The 23,188-nt window shown below is 41.6% G+C and overlaps 2 protein-coding genes across 2 annotated transcripts; one reads left to right on the top strand and one right to left on the bottom strand.

Annotated features, from left to right (window-relative positions):
- Positions 1-4,807: 4,807 nt before the first annotated feature.
- On the bottom strand, positions 4,808-5,368 carry LOC104100365 (uncharacterized). The gene has a single exon (XM_009607581.2). It carries the CDS (start codon positions 5,366-5,368, stop codon positions 4,808-4,810), a length of 561 nt encoding a protein of 186 aa, XP_009605876.2.
- A 2,440-nt stretch (positions 5,369-7,808) lies between these two features.
- Positions 7,809-17,704, top strand: LOC138894171 (uncharacterized). The gene is made up of 3 exons (XM_070178853.1): positions 7,809-7,949; positions 8,377-8,579; positions 16,963-17,704. Exons 1-3 carry the CDS (start codon positions 7,809-7,811, stop codon positions 17,702-17,704), a joined length of 1,086 nt encoding a protein of 361 aa, XP_070034954.1.
- The last annotated feature ends 5,484 nt before the right edge of the window (positions 17,705-23,188 follow it).

Raw genomic sequence — 23,188 nt, 5'->3', positions numbered from 1 at the left:
TAAGGTACTGAACATGCTCAGGAACTGTGCAAGGGTCTCCTGAAGTGCTGGGGTGGCAGTAGGCGCCTCGGGTGTCTGAACCCCGACTGGAGCTACTGGTGGTCCCTCTGTCACAGCTCGGGCAGGTGCTCTGGCTGCACCATGTGCCAGTCCTTGGCCTCTACCCCAGTCGCGCCTCTAGCAGTGAGCGCATGTGTCTGATCATCGGATACTAAGGTGCGTGTCCTCACCATTTGTGAGAGAATAGAAAGTCAAAGATTTAGTTTTCGAAATCAACCACTTCGCACAATAAGTAATCAAAGAAGTGAAGTTTTCCTAACAGTACTGTAGCCTCTCGAAGATAAGTACAGACGTCTCCGTACCGATCCGCAAGACTTTACTAAATATGCTTATGACACGTAACACGTATGAACCTAGAGCACTGATACCAACTTGTCACGACCCCATTTTCCCTTCGTATGAAATCATGATGGCACCTAGTCTCTACAAATAGGTAAGCCTAATATTTGACAACAATTAAACAAATGTAATTAAAAAAATAATCAACCCAGTTTGATAAACTCGTATAACTACTAAAAGGCAAACTCTCAACCATACAAATTCCCAAGAACTGTGGAACAGAGTCATAAGCACTATGGAATAGATAAAATATCTGATACATCATTGTTTGCAAGAAAATACAATAGTAACTGAGAATAAGGGAAGGGAACTCTGAGGCATGTGGATGCCGAGCAGACATACCTTGAAGTCTTCGGTAAATATAGTTAGCAGGAAATCTCTATCGATCGGCACGAGCAAATGTACCTGGATATCAATTAGGCCAATTCAACACTCGGAAATAGCTTTTCCCTTAAAATCCGCATCCACACGGCTCAAATCCAAGGTTTGTTGGTGAAACTCCCCTCTCCAAATCGCCTCCTACCGAGTCTAGAGTTCAAAAATGAGAGAATGAACTCAAAAATCCCGTCCCTCAACTATTTGATCAGTTGTAGATGTCGCATTTTTGATATGGGTTCGTAATTGAGAACAAAGACTCACAATTGCGGCATTGAAGCTTGGGGAAACTCTTAGCAAATGCGATGATTGGATCGCATTTGCGACCATTGTTGCCCTCGCAATTGCGACAAAATCATCGCAATTGCGAACCAAGCCCATCACAAGAACCTTCGCAATTGCAAACATTGGGTTCGCAAATGCGAACCATAAAACTTGGCCTACCTTCACAAATGCGAACTCAGACCTCGCAAATGCGAGATCTGAGGCCTGTGTAAAAAACCAGCAACCTTAAATTCCAACACCACTATGCTAAGCATCCAAAAATCACCCGAGCCCTCGGGGCTCCAAACCAAACATTCACACAAGTCTAAAAATATCATACAAACTCGCACGCATGATTAAAACACAAAAATAACATCTAAAACTATGAATTTTACTCAAAAACGCATGATTTTCAAAGAGATTTTCAAGAACTTCTAAAATTTCAACTAAGTGTTCGAATCCTATCAAATAACCTCTGAACAACGCCAAATTTTGCAGACAAGTTCTAAATGCCATAACGGACCTATTCCAAGTCCAAAAATCAAATTTCGAGCTCAGTAGCTAAAAGTCAACCTACAGTCAAACCTTTTAATTTAAAATTACCAAATTTTGACGAATCAACACAAATCAACCTACGGACTTCCAAAATCAGTTTCAGGCATATGCCCAAGTCCGAAATCATGATACGAATCTATCAGATTCATAAAAACACCATTCCGAGGCCGTTTTCACAAAAGTCAAAGTTTGGTCAATATTTTCAAATTGAAGCTTCTAAGTCTAGAATCAAGGGTCCAAAATAACTCAAAATCTTCCCGGAATGAAACTAATCAACCCCACAAGTCATAAAGATATAAAAACACAAGTGTGAAGCAGTAAAAGGGGTAACAGGGTGCAGTTTCATAAAATGACCAATCATGTCATTATAATAGTGTTATAGCTTAGTTTGTTGCTTAGAAGAAGTTCCACGTCGTGATGTTTGATCTTGAAAAAACAAAATACATACATACCCATGTATCATAATGCATATATGTTAAGATGCAATATAAATGATACATGAATGATGATGCCTGGCTGCCGGCTAGCCATTACTTGGGGTCGGGGTGACGGGATACTTGAATTTGACTCGATTGTTAGCCAGGTTGTGTACCGTTCTGCATCTATCAGAGCATTAAGTCTCCTCATGATGGGATTACCTCCACATGATGGGAGTAGTTTACTTTAAATGTAAAATGTATCTCCGCACGATGGGAGTAGCTAACTTGTAGTGTATCTCCACACGATGGGAGTAGTTGACTTGAAATGTTAAGTGTATCTCCGAACGATGAGAGTTGATTTGAAATGTAAAGTATCAGTAAGCTGCATGAAAAAAATTTCAAAACATTCAAAATAAAACAAAGATATAAGGAGCATTCCCAAGAGATACTCTTGACTGCAAAACTAAATTACGGCCATCAATTGGAAAAAAACGTATGGCGAGATTGGACTGTCTGTCTTTCGATTAGCCAAGCTGGTGATGAAGTTTGCAACTAACTACTCGTAACCTCCAATATGGTGAAGTGGTGGTATGATCTGTGCGAAGTGCTCTAGTTGGAAGAGCGAACAGTTTGCTATATACAAGGCTTTGATTGGTAAAGCCAACAGCTTGATTGTACAGGGTGCTCCGACTGGTTGAGCAGAAAGTTTGCTATATACACGACTTCGATTGGCAATGCCAACGAATCACTATATAGAAGGCACTTCGCTTGGTAGAGCAGACGGTTAGCTATTTACAATACGCTCCTGATCATGTTGAAGGCTTGGCTCCAGAATACCTGCAAAGAATTTGGACTTAGTCCCTATCCAAATGAGGAAACAAACTAAATAATGAAAATGAGATAAGGGTTCATGAGAGAATAACGGGCCCGTCATTGCTCTGAGTGTGCCCCAACATTCTTCGTCTCCTGTTGGTCCTGCGTTCAAAGAAATATTCTTAGCAGGGGGTTTTGGTTTGTGTTAATCATGGTCCTGGCCCTGTCTTGAGTCTCATGAAGTTCAATAGGTGGAATGATTATTTTTTCAAAATTGTTTATTTTTATGGAAAATGCCGTCATTCTGGATTATGACATGTTCGAAAGTTCCTTCTGCCGTGAACGTTGTTTTTGGATGACTTCGTCCCGTTAATGTCGATTCCTGGAGATGCCTCTGGTGACGTAGCTTCTTGTTGCTGCGATTATGTCCTAATCTAAATGAATGCATTACAAAGGTCTTCCTAGGGTTATGACCGAACCCTTTCCAGTTGCCTACGTATCCGAACGGCATCAGGTCTGAATGTAGTTCGAGGGTAATGATAAAGAAATTATGATAATGATCGAGCCTGACTCAGGCAGCCTATGTATCCAAATGGAATTAGGTCAAGACATAGTTCGATTATAATATATGCAAAGTGATAAGAATTAGAAAATGAAATGGCCAAGTCTGACTCAGACTGCTTACATATCCAAATGGAATCAGGCCAGAACATAGTTCAATTACAATAGATGACTAAATCTGATGAGGATTGCTTACGTATTCCTGTCGAAGGAAATCAAGTCGTGGCGTAGTTCCGAATACATAAAAAATGATATTTGGATTTTCTATTATAAAAGGGGAGGAAAGACTAGACCCTACGTTGGTTTCCTACGTATCCTACCGTAGGAAGTTAGGTAGGGCATAGTTCTGTTACAACCAAACCCTAATTCTATAATCTTCAAATGTTGTATCTCTTGATTGCATCTGAGTTGATGGGCTTCGTGCTAATGCTTCCGTCCATTTCTGCTAAGATTAATGCTCCTCCCGACAATACCCGATGGACCACATAAGGACCTTGCCAATTCGGTGCGAACTTTCCCTCGGCTTCTTCCTGATAAGGGAATATTTTCTTCAAGACCAACTGCCCCGGTATAAATTACCAAAGTTTCACCTTTTTGTTGAATGCACTAGCCATTCTATTTTGATACAGCCGATCGTGGCATACTGTGTCCATTCTCTTTTCATCAATGAGCATGAGTTGATCCTTCCTGACTCGTATCCATCCTGTGTTGTCTAACTTGGCTTCTTGAATGACCCTCAAGGATGGTTTCTTGACCTCTGCGGGTATCACAACTTCAGTGCCATATACCAACATGTATGGTGTTGCCCTAATGGATGTTCTCATAGTGGTCCGATAACCCAACAAGGTGAAGGATAATTTCCCATGCCATTGCCTGTGATTGTTCACTATCTTTTGCAAGATCCTTTTGATGTTTTTATTGGCTGCTTCAACTGCTCCATTCATTTGCGGCATGTAGGCTATGGAATTACGATGGACAATTTTGAACTTCTCGCAAATTTCTCTCATAAGATCGCTATTGAGATTGGCTGCATTGTTAGTGATGATCCACTCCGATATCCTGAATTGGTAGACTATGTTGTTACGGATGAAATTTGCTACCACCTTCTAGTGACGGGCTTGTATGTAGAGGCTTCGACCCATTTGGTGAAGTAGTTAATGGCTACCAGGATGAAATGGTGTCCATTTGATGCAATGGGCTCTATGGGTCCAATCACGTCCATGACCCAAGCGGCAAATGACCAAGGAGAACCCATTACATTAAGCTCATTAGGTGGAAACCAAATGAAATCCCCGTGGATCTGGCACTGGTGACACTTTTTGCATGTAACGGATACTATCGCTTTCTATGGTCATCCAAAAGTATCCGGCTCTCAAAATCTTCTTGGCCAAAGAGAAACCATTCATGTAAGGTCTGCTTGTTCATGCATGTATTTCTTTTAGTAATCTAGTTGCTTCGGCGGCATCTACACACCTCAACAAACCCAAATATTTGGTCCTCCTGTACAGGACTTCCCCGTTGAGGAAAAAGTTATTTTCTAGCCTTCTGAGTGCTTGCTTCTGATCAGTGGTGGCATTCTCTGGGTATTCTCTTGCTTCAAGGAACCTTTTGATGTCGTAGTACCATGGCTTACCATCTGGCTCCTCGTCTACATGGAAACAATATGCATGCTGATCCCGAACCTCTATCTCAATGGGGTCGATGTAATTCTTATCTGGATGCTCGATCATGGATGACAAGGTTGTGAGAGTGTCGACAAACTCGTTCTGGATTCTGGGAATGTGTTTGAACTCAATCTTGGTGAATTTCTTGCATAGCGCTTTCACGCAATGCAGGTATAGAAGGATCTTGACATTCTGGGTAGTCCATTCACCTTGGACTTGATGTATTAGCAGATCCAAATCTCCTATGACCAAAAGCTCCTTGATGTTCATGTCAACTGCCATCCTAATCCCGAGGATGCATGCTTCATATTCAGCCATATTATTGGTGCAAGGGAACCTTATCTTTGCTGACACCGAGTAATGTTGTCCTGACTCAGAGATCAGGATTGCCCCAATCCCTACTCCTTAGAAGTCTTCTACTCTATCAAAAAATATTCTCCATCTCGGGTATGACTCTGCGATGTCTTCCCCGACAAACAAAACTTCTTCATCCGGAAAGTATGTAGTGAATAACTCTTAGTACATGTCCACTGGGTTCTCTGCAAGATGGTCAGCTAATGCTTGTCCCTTGATAGCCTTCTGCATCACGTACACAATATTGAACTCGCTGAGAAGAATCTGCCATTTTGCCAACTTTCCAGTGGGCATTGGCTTTTGGAAGATGTACTTGAGCAGATCGAGCCGAGATATCAGATGTCTGGTGTATGCCGACATATAGTGCCTCAATATTTGGGCAATCCAAGTGAAAGCACAACAGGTCCGCTCTATCAAAGTACATTTGGCTTCACGTGGTGTAAACTTCTTGCTCAGGTAGTAGATACCCTTCTCCTACCTCCTGGTCTTATCGTGTTGTCCCAACATGCATCCAAATACATTGTCTAGAACAGACAGGTAAAGTAACAGCCGCTTCCTAGGTTCGGGGGGAACCAACACTGGTGGGTTTGACAACTGCTCATTGATCTTTTTGAAAGCTTTCTGAAACTATTCTGTCCATTTTGTAGCAGCGTCCTTTTTTAACAACTTTAAAATGGGTTCGCAGATCATCGTAGACTGGGCTATAAATCTGGTGATATAGTTTAATCTGCCAAGGAAACTCATCATGTCCTTCTTGCTTTTAGGCGGCGGTAGGTCTTGAATGACTTTGATCTTTGAAGGATCCCCATGGCGTAGTGAAGGTTGTCTACTCCGCATCTTTCTAATGCATCAGGATCTGGTGGTACCCGGCGAAAAATCTACGAATGACTGTAGCTCATGCTTTGCGTAATTGTCGATAAGAATGTGAATATTTGGTAAAGAGAAATCATCCTTCAGACTAGCTTTGTTGAGATCTCGATCGTCCATACATATCATGATCTTCCCATCCTTCTTTGGCACCGGTACAATGTTTGCCAACCATGTGGGATAATTAGTGACTCTTATCACATTTGCCTCTATATGCTTGGTGACCACTTCTTTTATCCTTAAACTCAAATTTGGCTTGAATTTTCTGGGTTTTTGTTTAACTGGCTGTCTGGCAGGATCGGTGGGTAATTGATGCGAGACAATGTTGATACTCAATTCGGGCATGTCGTCATATGACCATGCGAACACATCGATGTATTGTCAGAGGATCTCGACCCGTTCTTCTTTCTGTTCTGCTTCTAAATGGATGTTGATTCGAATTTCTTTCACGTCTTCTTTGCTTCCCAAGTTGATTACTTCCGTTTCTTCAAGGTTAGACTTTTTCTGGCTCTCTAACTGCTTGATCTCTTGCAGGAGATTATCAGGCATCATGCTCTCATCGTACTCCTCATAATCGGGATCATTTTGCTCTAAGGTTTCATTACATGTCATAATCGCGGAATACGGGTTTTTATCAGTTTGATTACTGAAAAGAAAAACTAAGCATAAATGAAGCAATAAATAAACTTGCAATGATTTTAAGAAAGCAATTCTTTTTTATTTCATCAAAAGGGAACATCTAAGCATTTAAGGAGGCAATTGACAAAAAAAGTACATGCACGGTTCAAGCCTCAATTGACCGTGCATTTTTTCAAAAGTTTTACAATTCCACATTACCAAGACTCCTGACGAACCAGAGATCAACTGGCGGTCCAAGTCTGCAAGGCCTCTCATAGTTTGACATCTTGAATGATCAGTGTCTTGATATCAGCTTTGTTGTGGCATTCCTTGATCATGGCTACGAACAATCTCTCCATTCCATCTATGATGTCGTCCTCTGGTGCTAGCTCTGATACAGACCCGAAATATGCTCTAGCACAAGAGCCTTCTTCCCGAAGTTGCCGGTGTTAGTCCTTTTAGTTGGAGGCTGACGCCCACAAAATAGTCAACAGTGGCCTCTCTTTGAAAGAAGTGTTCCATGGCCCATATTTGGAGTAACATGTTATAGCCTTTGAAGAAATTGTACCTTCGAGAACATACAGACAATGCTTTGAGATTTTTTTCCAATATCATAGGCACCAAGGTGATTTGGAGATTGCCCCGAAATGTTTCCAAGACTACGGCCAGTAAGTTGATGTTGATCCACCCTCTTCTCTATGGGAAAACATGTAACCCTAGCAATGCCAAAGAGAATGTCAAAGGACGGAGACTTTCCCAGGTCACCTGATCACATTGGAACTCCCCCAGGTATCACTCGTATCTCTCTCATTGTCCAAACTTGTCAAACAATTGATCTAAGCTCACCCATCCATCTTCAATGTTCCTCAGACTCCGGCTACCTGCCAAACCCAAAGCATCGAGAAACCTGTAGCCAAGCATGGTAGCTGGCAGTATCGGCTTCCTTCCAGCAAATGGCAGCTCTGTGAAGCTAGTGACTTCTTCTAGCATTGGCACCAATTCACAGTCAACGAACTTGAAAACCACTTTGGCTGGATCCCAGAATTCTATCAGCAACCTGGTAAGAACCTTATCAGCCCGGATGTTTAGTAAAGTAGTCAATGCTCCTAAGTGCGTCCTGATCTCACATCTATGGTCTCGGCGGATGTTCTTCCACTATTGTTTCAGCTTATGCGACGCTCCCATGACCATATTAATTTTGGGGATGTTCTAGTTGATTTCCATTCTCAAGAGGTAAAGAAAGAGGTTTGATAAGTGTTTATTCTAGATCTTTAGTGTCTCATCGGGATTGGTTTGTCGTTCCACAAAAGTCATGTCTTTGGGTGCATGACCCGTTGACATTAGGGTGGCTTTCGTAATTGTGTGTCAATGCCAAAGACTGACTCACCTAAGGTTTATGTAGTATGACCTATGTATGCTAGAGTAGAGTGTTTTCATAATTTTTGGAGTTGGACTGAATACTGTGAGACGTTATGTCAATTGACCAGGCAAAGCCATTCTCTGAGACAAAAAGAATTTTGAAAGAAGGTTCAGAAGGGTGTAAAAGACAATCCTCGTGTGCCATTCTGTGTGATAGTGTACGACCAAGACTCGATAGGAAAGAGTGTGATGACATTGTATATAAAGCGGTAGCAAATAATGGGATAACAGTGTTAACATTAAAGCAGGCAGATAAATACATGCTGAACAAGTAAGCACATATTTGCAAAAAATCAAGAACACTTAAAGTAGCATATAAACAAATATTCCTAAATTTCAAATCTAGTTTAAGTCTGCTAAGGTTAGAACCTATGTGTAATACCCAGCAGAGTCGCCATGTTGTTGAACCCTATTTTGCAAGAGTCAAAACAAGTTTCAAATAGTGGTTTCCCTATTGATGTTGAAATAGAGTCGCCACCTAATATTTTAAGGTATACTAGGGTGCCTATTAAATTTTAAATCATTGTCCCATTGATATGCTAACCAGTGAGATTTGGGTAAGGGTTCTTATTCTTCTAAGGGGAAGGTGTTAGGCACCCCCTAAAATCTACCTAAGGTAGATCCAAAGGAATTAGACTAAATTTAGGGAATTAAATGTCTATATTCTACTTGGTTAGTGCTTAAGAGTGTATAGATTACCCTATGTCATTTCTAAAACTTGTAATTTTGAAAGGAAGATAGTATATGTATTTTGAAAAGAAAATGCAGGTTTTATTTGTAAAAGCTTTGAAAAGTTATCATATTTGTGTGATTGAAAGAAATTTTGAAAGTAGACTAATAATGCTTTATTTGTAATCTTTGTAAGTATGGTTAGGTTTAAATATACTTTACTTTTAAAACAAAATGGTTGTTTGTGTAACCTTAGTAAAGTAAGGGTTATTAGAGAAATACACTTTAGATATACCTTAAGGAACGATTTAAATCTTGTATAAAAGCTTAGAAGAAAATCATTTGAAGTTCTTTGATCACGACTGCATCCGCTGGGTTTGTAGGAAAAACTTGATTTTTAAATTATTTGCTCGATTCTGGGCTTTTAAAACGAAAGAGGATCGTCAACTTTTCAAATCTATTTTGAACTTCAAAAATTCCATACAAGCAGTTAGTATGAAAGTGAAACTGTATAGCAGAAGTGATTTAAACATGTTGAAATTAGTCAACTAATATAAGAGAAAGTAATTCTTTTTTTAGTTACTTACGGTTTTTTAACTTGCCTAGGTTTCTAAAGTAATTCAAAGAGATAAAAGAGAAAAACCATTCACTCAATATTATCAGTGTTGTATACACATAGAAACAACAACAAATTTATATAAGCGATAAAGGAAACGAAGTTGGACTCATTGTTTGGGCCTGAAGAAAGTTAGGCCCGGCAGACAACGAACAACAGCAACAACTTCAATGGCTTCAGACTCAAGGGCTAGAACTTGGGCCTGAGTACTTGAGAACTCAGCATTGCCAATTCAATTACAAGTACAAAAGATAAAGACAGACATTAGTAATAAGTCCCAATATAATATTTAAATGCAGATAAGATCAACATAAGGCCCAAATGAAACTATAACAAATGCTTGCGATTAACTATACAATAGAATTAATGTAATGTCAAAAAAGAGAAATTTATAGTGAAGCCTTTCTTTCAGTTAATACTAACCCTAAAGAGATTAATAAATATCAATGGTTAAGAGCTTAAGGTAAAATTCCATTTATGGCCAAGACACCCTTTGGATCCCTGGCACTTTAGAGTTCACAAGGGTCTCGGGAATCCCGAGGAGTGCTTGTGTCAGGGAGAGTATCTCAACCACAAACTAAATCTTACTCCTAAATATCTTTAACCACTCACACTTACTCATCCCTATAAGTTTAAGTGCCAATTAGGCACTCACTGTAAGTTTCAATGTAACAATAACAATAACACAAAGGTTCAAGCATGTACATTTCTCACAGAAACTGTACAGGGAACTGCTATGAATATGAGCTAGAAAATAACACCTTAGAGGTCACAATCCAAACACAAGTATGTAGTACAATGACAAACACTTTTAACATGCTTAAGAGTACTCAAAGAAACAATTACAGGTGCAGACAAAGGAAAATCCCACAACAGACTGTTTTAGGAGTCCAAGTATTAAGTCATGTGATTAGGGAACAAGATTAAACACTCACCTGCTGATAAGTTCAAGTTTACAAGAATCCTCACTCACAATACCTTAATAACTTTTCAGACTATGTTCAGATTAATTAGGGGGTCATGTATAGACTAAATATTAACTTCTATTAGATGTATGATCTAATAGCTTCATATAGAATCCCTAAAGAGCATTAGTAGGGGGTACTTAAACAAGCAAGTTGGTCTCAACTTAACAGATGATCACTTTCTCCTAAAAAGGTGCCCAATCTCATATTCACACTAAGTTCGTTAAGAATTAAGGCATATTATTATACTCAGGCATAACAGATAACATCAGAAGGTTCATCTTAAGTATATTAGTCAGTCACAATCAACTTATAAAGGCTTAGCAAAGTTCAGTTTTCCTTATGTAACTATACAGCATAAGAGCACAAACATAAGTATGGAAGGCAAGGAAAGGTCTGTTTCAAAACAAGAATAAGTTCAGAACCTTTAGGAGATATACAGACACACACATGAGGCATTCATAAAGAGTTCCAGACTACAACATAGTAGAGCATAACATCGAATTAACAGACTAATTACATGGGTTCAGAACAATGGATTGTTTCACATTAAGTATGCACAGTTTTAGTAGCAGGATAGTAGTGAGTCCACTTAAATAGGTTCAATAGATTAGTCCAAAACATTATGAAGTTCTAGTTTCAAATGGTATAACCAAAAGAGGATGCACATATATAGAATCTATCAAGCTCTTAAGGACAATTTATGCTAGGTTGACAGAACACATACAAAACCAATTGCAGAGATTCATTAGAACTTAGTTTAGTTATTCTCATAGACATACTTATGCAGGGAAGCTCACATGTATGATCAACAACCATGAGGGTTAACAGAGAATTATTACAATGATCTTTCAAGAGCTGTAGAATCACAGAAGCATATTGGAAGAGAGAAAGCAACACAAACAACTGATATGCTTCAACTAAATGACAACCTTGTAATTAACTTTAAGTGTTCATATCTATTTTAGTTTTGGTTTATCAAATAAACAACCTCAAGTGCTTGATACAAGTCAACAAGTAGTACTAAGGTAAATATCAATAGAGTAAACATGAGAGTCGTACCAAAATCACCAGGGAAGTTTAAGGTCAAAACATGTGTACAAAATCATTAAGGTTCTTTGTTAATAACACATAGATTATTCAATTCAGAGACATATTCATCAGGATTACAAAAGTGGTTGATTAGTATTGGTTTAGTTTTAGATTATTAAAGAAATAATACCCAGAGTATAGTAGTCGATTATGAACTAATAACAACATAAATTAAGCAGAAATAAACTAATGACAACATATCATAAGCAGAGTTAATTAGCAGAAGATAACAGAGTAGACATGATTTTAACTAAACAACTGAAAAAGAGAAAGGGTCAAAGTACACTGACCTTCCTTTGAGAAGCAAACCACACAAGGATTTTACTTAGTCATTTAGGAACCAAAGCTAAAAACAATTACTAGAACTCAGAACTGGAAAGTGAAGAGATGAGAAATCAGTTAAAACCTAGATTTTTTGATTGAAACTATAAGCTATTGAGTACTTCATCTTAGGTTGTTTTTTGTGTGTTAGCTCTATTAGGTAAGAGCATTAAAGCACCTATTCATAGTGGCATTCAATGCCTTAGGGTTTCAACAGATTCAAATGACGATAGTGGAGAGTGACGAAGACCGAATAATGCAAGCAAAATGGGTGAAATCAGTGAAGAACAGAGGTGAAAGCAGTAAGGATTTTACTTGAGAGGGGGAAGTTGATCATTGAAGGCAAGAACCATCGAATACAACCCTAATGTCCATAGGTCACTTTGATTGACCTCTGGAAAAAGAATAATGATGATGATGCTGAAGAAATGGCCATGCATGCCATGGATTTGAAAGACCACAACAGAGGTACAGGCGATTTGATGTTTCATCTTCTAGCTAGGGTTTTCATATTTGGGGATTTTGAATCTTAGTGATGGAATAAGGAAGGAACCCGCGGGATTCGCGGGTTTAGGGAGCAATGAGAAAGATTTCCTGGTCGATTTATGACCTTGCATGAATTTGTGCAAGGTTTTTGATTGATTGGGTTTATGGCTTTGATGGAAAAGGGAGAGGAAGGGGAAGGTGGTGGCTGAGTCAAAGAGAGAATGATTTAGGGTTTAGGATTAGGTTCGGTCGTCTCTAGGGTTAAGAAGGATGGGAATGATCTGGGATGTTGGATCTTTTGATCAACGGCATTGATAATTCAAGGATTAAAATATTTTAATGAGAAAATATGAGGGTCGTTGGATCTCCGTGATTCAACACCAGAGATTAAACCTGGCCAGGATTAAAACTAAAGTAAAACGAGATAAAATGTGGGTCGTTGATCAAATGAATTAACGGCTCAGATGGATGTGTGCTTCTTGTATGAGTGGTGGAGACGGGCGATGTAACCAGTTTTGATTGGTTCAGGGAGGGAGGCGCGGATTGCCAAGGTGTAATAGAGGGGTCGTTTGGACTGTGTCAGATGGATAATTGGGCTGGTGTTTTGGGCCAATTTTATTTTAAGAGAGAGACATTTTATATTTAATTGGGCAATTGCAATTATAGCTATTTATCCTTTAACCCCTTTAAAATTAATTTCATTAAACTTAATTAATTTCAATAAAATATAATAGAAACTTTAATCATCAAATACATTACTAATTAGTGTAATTAATTAATTATTAAAAATCTTATTTTCCAATTTATGACACGAATTTCAGATTATTTTGAAATAGTAGGCTAATTTACTAAAATTTAGGAATAAATTTTTAAGAATTAATTATAAAACTTATGAAATGACTATAAAGGTTATTTTAATAGTCTTAAAATAGTAAGTGTAATGACCCGACCGGTCGTTTTGATTTCTAGAACCCTGTTCCCCTAAATAAGACTTCACATACATGCTTTTACTATTTTATGACTTGCGGGAATGATTAGTTCGGGATTTGGAAGGGTTCGGGTTGAAATCGGAACACTTGGTTCCTTAAGGTTGGCTTAAAAGGACAAGTTTGACTTCGCTCAATATTTTGAGTAAACGACCTCGGAATCGGGATTTGATGGTTCCAATAGGTTCGTATGATGATATCGGGATTTGATGGTTCCAATGGATCGGGTTTTTGATGACCAGGGAACGTTTCGGCGCCTAATAGTGAAAGTTGGTTCTTGAAGGTTTTAAAAGTTCTTTAAATTTGATTTGGAGCGGGTTTTGATGATATCGAAGTCCAAACAGAATTACGAGATCGGGAATAGTTCCGTAATGTCATTTAAGACTTGCACGTAAAATTTGGTGTCATTCCGAGTAGTTTAAGTATGTTTCGGCGGATTGGAAGTAAATTGAAGAACTTGATGTTCTTAAGTTTGATTCAATTGGTTTTAGGGTGTGATTCTTAGTTTTATTGTTGTATCGAGCGTTCTGAGAGTCCGAGCGAGTCCGTTTTATGATTCCAAACTTGTTGGTATGTTCGGGCGGGGCCCCGGGGCCCCTCGAGTGTCAATCGGACGAGGCTCGGACCAAGATCAGAATTTGGAACATCAGTTGATGCACCAGATCTGTCAAAACCGCACTTGCACTTGGTCAGCCGGAGGTGCGGGCCAAGCCTCGCAGAAGAGGCCAAAGGAGGGCAGCCCAGGTTTCGCAGATGCGGCCCATCCTCCGCAGAAGTGGGTACCCGTCCGCAGAAGCGGTCCCAGCCGGCCTAGTGAATTTTGCAGAAGCGGACCCTTTTCCGCAGAAGCGAGGGCGCAGGTGCGGCCCTATGACCGCAGGTGCGGAAACTGCTGGAGGCAGTGAGCCTCATTTATTATGGGTTAGGACCATTTTTTCACATTTTCTTCCACTCTTGGGCGATTTGAGAGCTTCTAAGGAGGGAATTTCGACCTAGCTTGGTGAGGTAAGTAATTTCTTCTAAATATGAGTTTAGTACATATATTATAGGTAGATTTTCACATAAAAATTGGTAGAAATCATAGGTTGAGATGAAAAACCTAGGGTTTAATAAAAATGAGATTTTACTATGAAAATAATTATGAAACTTAGTGAAAATCATATATTATGTTCCTAAGGTTATGGGTAACAACTTTATTCAAAAATTTTCGGAATCCGGGCGTGTGGGCCTGAGGGTGAATTTTAGGAATCTTGCAATTTTGGTTGGGTAATCACTTTAATAGTGGAGATATGAACTTTTAAGCAATAGATTGATCGATTTACATAATGTTTGGCTAGTTCCGAGTCGTTTGGCATCAAATTTGGAGGTTTGAGCGCATTCTTGAATTGGGAAGTAAGCTTTGAGATGGGGTAAGTCTCTTTTCTAACCTTGCAAAAGGGAACTTACCCCATAGGTGAATTTAATTAATATGTGTTGTTATCTGTGGGGGCTACATACGTACGAAGTGACGAGAGTCCGTACGTAGCTACTATTCATGTTTATGTCCGGGTAGTTTTTGGTATACACCATGCTTCTGGACACCGTTATTTGATTATATTTGTTAACTGTATCAAATGGAACAGAGTTGAGGATTTTAAGGATTTAAAAGCTTCAAGTCGAATTGTCTTTATTTTGAAAAGAGTCAAGGAAGGGTTATGATTTATTGATAAATTTATATTTGACCGCGTCGCATGTATGATTCGCGAGCGGGGTAATAGATGCATCTATGATTCGCGTCGTTCGACCCTCGGCAGTGCACAATTTACATTTATGTTGGATCGGGCCGAACGTCCTCGGTGGTATTCGTGTATGATAATAGAACTGGAAGTTCCTTTCATAATCGGTATAAATTCATTGTTTATGTGATCATATGTTTTAAAGGAAGGGAGTGATTCAAGCTCTTAAATATTTCTGAAGACTTGTTTAGTTATTTCTTGTTCCGAGTCTTATTGTTGTACATCATGCTTAATTAGAATTTCATATTATCTTGTTATTGTCCCTAGTAAGTGTCAAAGTTGACCCCTCGTCACTACTTCTTCGAGGTTAGACTAGATACTTACTGGGTACATATTATTTATGTACTCACGCTACACTTCTGTACTTAATTGTACAAGATCTGAGGCAAGTGCATCTGGTTACCAGTCTGGTGCGCAGATTTGATCCCCATCTCGAGATTTCACAGTGAGCTGCCTTCCAAGCTGTTCTGCAGCAGCTGGAGTCTCCCTTATGCTGTATTTGTTTTTCTGCCTATTACATTGCAGACAGTAGGCTAGTGTCCTTTTGTATATTCTACTAGATTGTCCACATACTTGTGACACCAAGTCTTGGCACACACACTAGTAGACTTATGATTTTGGATTTGTTTACATGATTACGATTTGTACTCATTTGCTTCTATTTAATTATGTCACTTTCGCAAATTTCTAAATCTCTTTAACAAATGAGGAAATGTTATCCACTTAGTATTTTATTTATATGGGAAACCATTAGTTTGATTAGTGTTGGCTTGCCTAACAATGGTATTGGGCGCCATCATGGCCTAAGATGGAATTGGGTCATGACAACATGGTATCAGAGCACTTGGTTCACGTAGGTCTCACAAGTTATGGGAAGACCTAGTAGAGTCTTGCGGATCGGTGCAGAGACGTCTGTACGTTTCTTTGAGAGGTTATAGGGTGTTAGGAAACTACTCTTTATTCATCTCCTATCGTGCAGTTGGTGGTATACTAAAACCCTTTCTCTCATTCTCTCACAGATGGTGAGGACGCGTACGGTGGACATTCCAGACCCGAGAGGAGCTGCTCCCCCCGTTGCTAGAGGCCGAGGTAGAGGCCGGGGGAGGGCACCGGCCCGAGGTAGAAGATGAGGGCATCCCAAAGCTGCCCCGGTAGCACCACCAGTGGATCCAGTGGAGGATCCCATCATTGAGGAGCAGGGCGAGGTGCCCTCCACAAAGCCATCCCCGATAGATTTCATGTCAGCACCGGGTTTTCAGGAGGTTATGAGTCGTATGCTGCGGTTCATGGACACTATGACTCAGGCTGGTTTATTTCCAGCAGACCCAGCCACATCTCAGGTGGGAGGGGGAGCACAGACCCCTACTGCCCAGGCTCCGGGGCATGCAACTACAATATTTCAGACTCCGGGTACACTTCTCGTGGGCGGAGCCCAACCAGTTGTAGCGGTTGCACCTGAGCCTAGATCAGCTGTGGACGACGATCCGCAGAAGCTATTGGACAGATGGATTAGGCTACACCCTCCTATCTTCGGGGGTGAGCGGCATGATGATCCCCAGGACTTCATTGACCGGTGCAGGGATAGACTGCACAATATGAGGATATTGGAGTCCCATGGGGTGGATTTCACTACTTTCCAGCTGGAGGGCAAGGCCCGTAGATGGTGGCAATCTTATCTACTTAACAGACCAGCGGGTTCTCCTCCCATGACTTGGGACCAGTTTACATAACTTTTCTTGGACAGGTATATTCCACCCTCTCAGAGGGAAGAGTTGCGAGGTCAGTTCGAGCACCTCGAGCAGGGTCAGATGTCAGTGACCGATTATGAGGCGAGATTCTCTGGGTTGTCTCGCCACACACTTATAACACTTCTTACCGACGTAGAGAGAGTGCGGAGATTTGTTGCGGGGTTGCACCCCGGTATTCAAGCTAGCATGGCCCGGGAGGTTGAGATGGGTACTGATTATAAGCTAGTAGTGGAGATTTCTCGGAGGATTGAGGGCTACCACCAGAGGGGTAGAGAGCAGATGCAGCAGGAGAAGAGGACCCATTTCTTTGGAGAGTTTAGAGGTGCCCCGGCTAGGGGCAGAGGTAAGTTTGGGAGAGGTCAGCCTAGCAAGCCCACATATCCAGCACCAACACCTTCTCTTGGTGCTCCAGCGCGACCCTATTTTAGTGCTATGCCAGAGAGTTCTTATCGCCCACCAGTTCATCAGGGTTCTTCTAGTGCCTATTTCAGTGCCATGCCGGAGAGTTCATACCGCCCACCAGCCATCCATTGTTATTCTAGTGGGTATTCAGGCCATCAGGGTCAGACTTTGGGGCAGCAGTCAATGGTACCAAGAGGTTGTTACGAGTGTGGGGATCCGGGTCACATGAAGAGAGCCTGTCCCAGACTTTGGGGCAAGGCAGTACAACAGGGTCATCAGCCCATGATTGCAGCACCAGTCGTCCGACTACTCAGAGGTGGGGGGACAGGCGGATAGGGTTCATCCTAGAGGTGGAGGCCAGGCAGGGGGAGGTCAGCCAGTTATTGTTCATCCAGGTGGAGGCCAGCCGGGCTCCAGCTAGAGTCTGAGCTTTTCCGGCCAGACCAGATGCAATGGCCTCAGATGTCGTGATCACAAGTATTATTTCTATCTGCGGTAGGGATGCTTCGGTATTATTTGATCCAGGGTCTACCTATTCATATGTATCATCTCTGTTTGCTCATTTCTTGGATATTCCTCGTGAGTCCTTGGGTACTTCTATTTATGTATCTACTCCTGTGGGCGATTCTGTGGTTGTGGATCGGATCTATCGGTCCTGCGTAGTCACATTATGTGGTTACGAGACTAGAGCGGACCTTCTATTACTTGATATGACCAACTTTGAGGTCATCCTGGGCATGGACTGGTTATCCTCATACCACGCCATCCTTGATTGCCATGCCAAGACTGTTACCTTAGCAATGCAGAGTTTCCTATATTGGAGTGGAAGGGTTCATCTGCCAGTACATCTAGTCGGGTTATCTCTTTTATGAAGGCTCGACATATGGTCGAGAAGGGTTATTTGGCTTATCTAGCCTATATTCGGGATACCACTACAGAGTCTCCGACGATTGATTCAGTGCCAGTAGTCCGGGAGTTCGCCGATGTGTTTCCTTCTGACCTTCCAGGCATGCCACCAGATCGTGATATTGATTTCTATATCTATCCCACCGTATCGTATGGCTCCGAAAGAATTGAAGGAGTTGAACGAACAACTTGAGGATTTGCTAGCGAAGGGATTCGTCAGGCCGAGTGTATCACCTTGGGGTGCACCAGTATTATTTGTGAAGAAGAAGGATAGTACTATATGGATGTGCATTGATTACCGCTAGTTGAACAATGTTACCATTAAGAACAAGTACTCGTTTCCGTGTATTAATGATTTATTTTACCAGTTGCAGGGTGATAGGGTATTTTCTAAGATCGACTTGAGATCGGGATACCATTAGTTGAAGATTCGGGACTTCGATGTTCCGAAGATTGCCTTCCGTACTAGATATGGCCATTATGAGTTTCTAGTAATGTCCTTTGGCCTGACTAATGCCCCATCGACATTTATGTATTTGATGAACGGGGTGTTCAGTTCTTATATCGATTCCTTTGTTATTGTCTTCATTGATGACGTCTTGATTTACTCACGTAGCATGGAGGAGCATGAGCAACATTTGAGAGTGGTGCTTCAGACCTTGGGGGAACAAAAGCTATATGCTAAGTTCTCCAAATGTGAGTTTTGGTTAGATTCTGTGGAATTCTTGGGGCATGTGGTATCAAGCGAGGGTATTAAGGTAGATCCTAAGAAGATTGAGGCGGTTCATAGTTGGCCTCGTCCTACTTCGACGACTGAGATCAGGAGTTTCTTAGGGCTAGTAGGTTATTATCGCCGATTTGTGGAGGGTTTCTCATCCATTGCTGCACCTTTGACTAGATTGACCCAGAAGGGTGCTCCGTTCTGTTGGACCGATGATTAAGAGGTGAGATTTCAGAAGCTCAAGATAACTTTGACTACAGCACCAGTTCTAGTGTTGCCTTCCGGTTCGGGGATGTATACGGTGTATTGCGACGCTTCACGCGTTGGCTTGGGTTGTGTATTGATGCAGGAGGGGAGAGTTATTACATATGCTTCACGTCAGCTGAAGCCCCATAAAAAGAATTATCATGTGCACGATTTGGAGTTGGCCGCGATTGTTCATGCCCTTAAGATCTGCAGGCATTATCTATATGGGGTGCCTTGTGAAGTTTACACTGATCACCGCAGTTTGCAACACTTGTTCAAGCAAAGGGATCTCAATTTGAGGCAGCACAGATGGCTTGAGTTACTGAAGGACTATGACATTATTATTCTTTATCATCCGGGCAAGGCGAATGTAGTCGCGGATGCCTTGAGCAGGAAGGTAGAGAGCATGGGTAGCTTGTCATTCATTCCAGCAGAGGAGAGGCCACTAGCTTTGGACATTCAGTCCTTGGCCAACAGACTTGTTAGGTTGGATATTTCAGAGCCCAGTCGAGTTCTTGCATGTGTTGTTACCCAGTCTTCACTATTGGATCAGATCAAGGCTCGACAGTTTGATGATCCGCACTTGGCAATTCTCAGGGAGACGGTGCTATATGGTGTTGCTAGGGAGGTTTCTATTGGCGAGGATGGTGTCCAGTGACTCCAAGGTCGTCTATGTGTTCCTAATGTCGATGGCTTGAGAGAGAGAGGATCCTAGAGGAGGCATACATTTCTCGATATTCCATTCATCCAGGTGCTACGAAGATGTATCGGGACCTGAGACAGCATTATTGGTGGCGGCGGATGAAGAAAGATATAGTTGAGTATGTAGCCAGGTACCTAAATTGCCAGAAGGTTAAGTATGAGCACCAGAGGCCAGGTGGCTTACTCTAGCAGATGACTATACCAGAGTGGAAATGGGAACGCATTACTATGGATTTTGTAGTTGGGTTGCCGCGGACCTTGCGGAAGTTCGATGCAGTTTGGGTCATTGTTGACAGGTTGACCAAGTCAGCACACTTCATTCTAGTTGTAACTACTTATACTTCAGAGAGATTGGCCCAGATTTATATTCGGGAGATAGTTCGGTTGCACGGCGTGCCTGTTTCCATCATATCAGACAGAGGTCCTCAGTTCACTTCGCATTTCTGGAGAGCCATACAGAGTGAGTTGGGGACCCGTGTAGAGCTCAGCACTGCATTTCATCCACAGACCAACGGACAGTCAGAGCGGACAGTCTAGATCTTGGAGGACATGCTCAAAGCATGTGTGATTGACTTTGGGGGATAGTGGGATCAGTTCTTGCCTTTGGCCGAGTTTGCTTACAACAACAGTTATCAATCCAGCATCGAGATGGCTCCATTTGAGGCTTTATATGGTCGGCGATGTCATTCTCCTATCGGGTGGTTTGACCCCGGCGAGGCTAAGTTATATGGTACTGATTTGGTGAAGGATGCCTTGGAAAAGGTAAAGTTGATTCAAGAGCGACTTCGCACAGCACAGTCTAGACAGAAGAGTTACGCGGATAAGAATGCGCGTGACGTATCATTTATCGTAGGCGAGAAGGTTCTCTTGAAAGTCTCGCCGATGAAGGGCATTATGAGATTCGGGAAGAAGGGCAAATTGAGCCTAAGGTTTATAGGCCCATTTGAGGTATTGAGGTGGGTTGGGGAGGTTGCTTATGAGCTTGCTTGAACTCCCAGCCTATCAGGGGTTCATCCGATTTTTCACGTGTCTATGCTCCAGAGGTATCACGTCGACTTGTCACATGTGTTAGACTTCAGCAGTATTCAGCTAGATGAGAGCTTGGGTTATGAGGAGGAGCCAATTGCCATTGTTGCTAGACAGGATCGCCATTTGAGATCGAAGAGGATTTTCACGGTAAAGGTCTAGTGGAGGGGCCAACCAGTCGAGGAGACGACCTGGGAGTCCGAGGAGGACATGCGGAGCAGATATCCACACTTATTCAGCACTTCATGTATGATTCTAAACCCGTTTGAGGACGAACGTTTGTTTAAGAGGTGGAGAATGTAACGACCCGACCAGTCATTTTTCTTTCTAGAACCCCGTTCCCCTAAATAAGACTTCTCGTACATACTTTTACTATTTTATGACTTGCGGGAATGGTTAGTTCGGGATTTGGAAGGGTTCGGGTTGAAATCGGAACACTTGGTTCCTTACGGTTTGCTTAAAAGGCCAAGTTTGACTTCGGTCAACATTTTGAGTAAACAATCTCGGAATCGAAATTTGACTATTCCAATAGATTCGTATGATGATTTCGGACTTGGGCGTATGTTCGGATCGAGTTTTGGATGAACCGGGAGCGTTTCAGCGCCTAATATTGAAAGCTGGTTCTTGAAGGTTTTAAAAGTTCTTTAAATTTGGTTTGGAGCAGGTTTTGATGATATCGAGGTCCAAACGGAATTCTGAGACCAGGAATAGTTCTATAATGACATTTAAGACTTGCACGTAAACTTTGGTGTCATTCCGAGTAGTTTAAGTACGTTTCGGCGCATTGGAAGTAAATTGAAGGACTTGATGTTCTTAAGTTTGATTCAATTGGTTGTGGGGTGCTATTCTTAGTTTTAATGTTGTTGCGGGCGTTCCAAGAGTCCGAGCGAGTCTGTTTTATGTTACCAAACTTGTTAGTATGTTCGGGCGGGGCCCCGGGGCCCCCGAGTGTCAATCGGACGAGGCTCGGACCAAGATGAGAATTTGGAGCAGCAGTTGATGCACCAGATTTGTCAAAACTGCACCTGCGCTTGGTCAGCCGCAGGTGCGAGATCGCAGGTGCGGGCCAAGCCTCGCAGAAGCGGCCAAAGGAGGGCAGCCCAGGTTCCGCAGATACGGCCCATCCTCCGCAGAAGCGGGTACCCGTCCGCAGAAGTGGTCCCAGCCGGCCCAGTGAATTCCGCAGAAGTGGACCCTTGTCCACAGAAGCGAGGGCGCAGGTGCGGCCCTATGACCGCAGGTGCGGAAACCGCTGGAGGCAGTGAGCCTCATTTATTACGGTTTAGGACCATTTTTATCACATTTGCTTCCACTCTTGGGCAATTTGAGAGCTTCTAAGAAGGGGATTTCGACCTAGCTTGGTGAGGTAAGTAATTTCTTCTAAATATGAGTTTAGTACATATATTATGGGTAGATTTTCACATGAAAATTGGTAGAAATCATGGGTTGAGATGAAAAATCTAGGGTTTAATAGAAATGAGATTTTACCACGAAAATGATTATGAAACTTAGTGAAAATCATATATTATGTTTCTAAGGTTATGGGTAACAACTTTCTTAAACATTTTCCGGAATCCTGGCGTGTGGGCCCGAGGTGAATTTTAGGAATCTTGCAATTTTGGTTGGATAATCACTGTAATAGTGGAGATATGAACTTTTGAGCAATAGATAGATCGATTTATATAATATTTGGCTAGTTCCGAGTCGTTTGGCATCAAATTTGGAGGTTTGAGCGCATTCTTGAATTGGAAAGTAAGCTTTGAGACGAGATAAGTCTCTTTTCTAAACTTGTAAGAGGAAACTTACCCCATAGGTGAACTTATTTAGTATGTGTTGTTATCTGTGAGGGCTACGTACGCACGAAGTGACGAGAGTCCGTATGTAGCTACTATTCCTGTTTATGTCCGGGTAGTTTTAGGTTTACACCATGCTTGTGGACACCGTTATTTGATTATATTTGTTAACTGTATCAAATGGAACTGAGTTGAGGATTTTAAGGATTTAAAAGCTTCAAGTCGAATATTCTTTATTTTGAAAAGAGTCAAGGAAGGGTTATGGTTTATTGATAAATTTATATTTGACCGCGTCGCATGTATGATTCGCGAGCGGGGTAATAGATGTGTCTATGGTTTGCGCCGTTCGACCCTCGGCAGTGCACAATTTATATTTATGTTGGATCAGGCCGAACGTCCTCGGTGGTATTCGTGTGTGATAATAGA

Source organism: Nicotiana tomentosiformis, chromosome 6, assembly GCF_000390325.3.
Source record: "Nicotiana tomentosiformis chromosome 6, ASM39032v3, whole genome shotgun sequence".
Lineage (NCBI taxonomy): Eukaryota > Viridiplantae > Streptophyta > Magnoliopsida > Solanales > Solanaceae > Nicotiana > Nicotiana tomentosiformis.
The sequence above is the reverse complement of the archived record's forward strand: the minus strand, read 5'-3'. Positions and strand labels throughout refer to the sequence as shown.

Coding starts and splice junctions, on each gene's coding strand:
- LOC104100365 (XM_009607581.2), bottom strand. CDS start 5,368: ATGGCTGAATATGAAGCATGCATCCTCGGGATTAGGATGGCAGTTGAC.
- LOC138894171 (XM_070178853.1), top strand. CDS start 7,809: ATGGTAGCTGGCAGTATCGGCTTCCTTCCAGCAAATGGCAGCTCTGTG. Junction 7,950..8,376: donor AGAATTCTATCAGCAACCTG/GTAAGAACCTTA, acceptor TCAATTGACCAG/GCAAAGCCATTCTCTGAGAC. Junction 8,580..16,962: donor GATAAATACATGCTGAACAA/GTAAGCACATAT, acceptor TTTCTTGGACAG/GTATATTCCACCCTCTCAGA.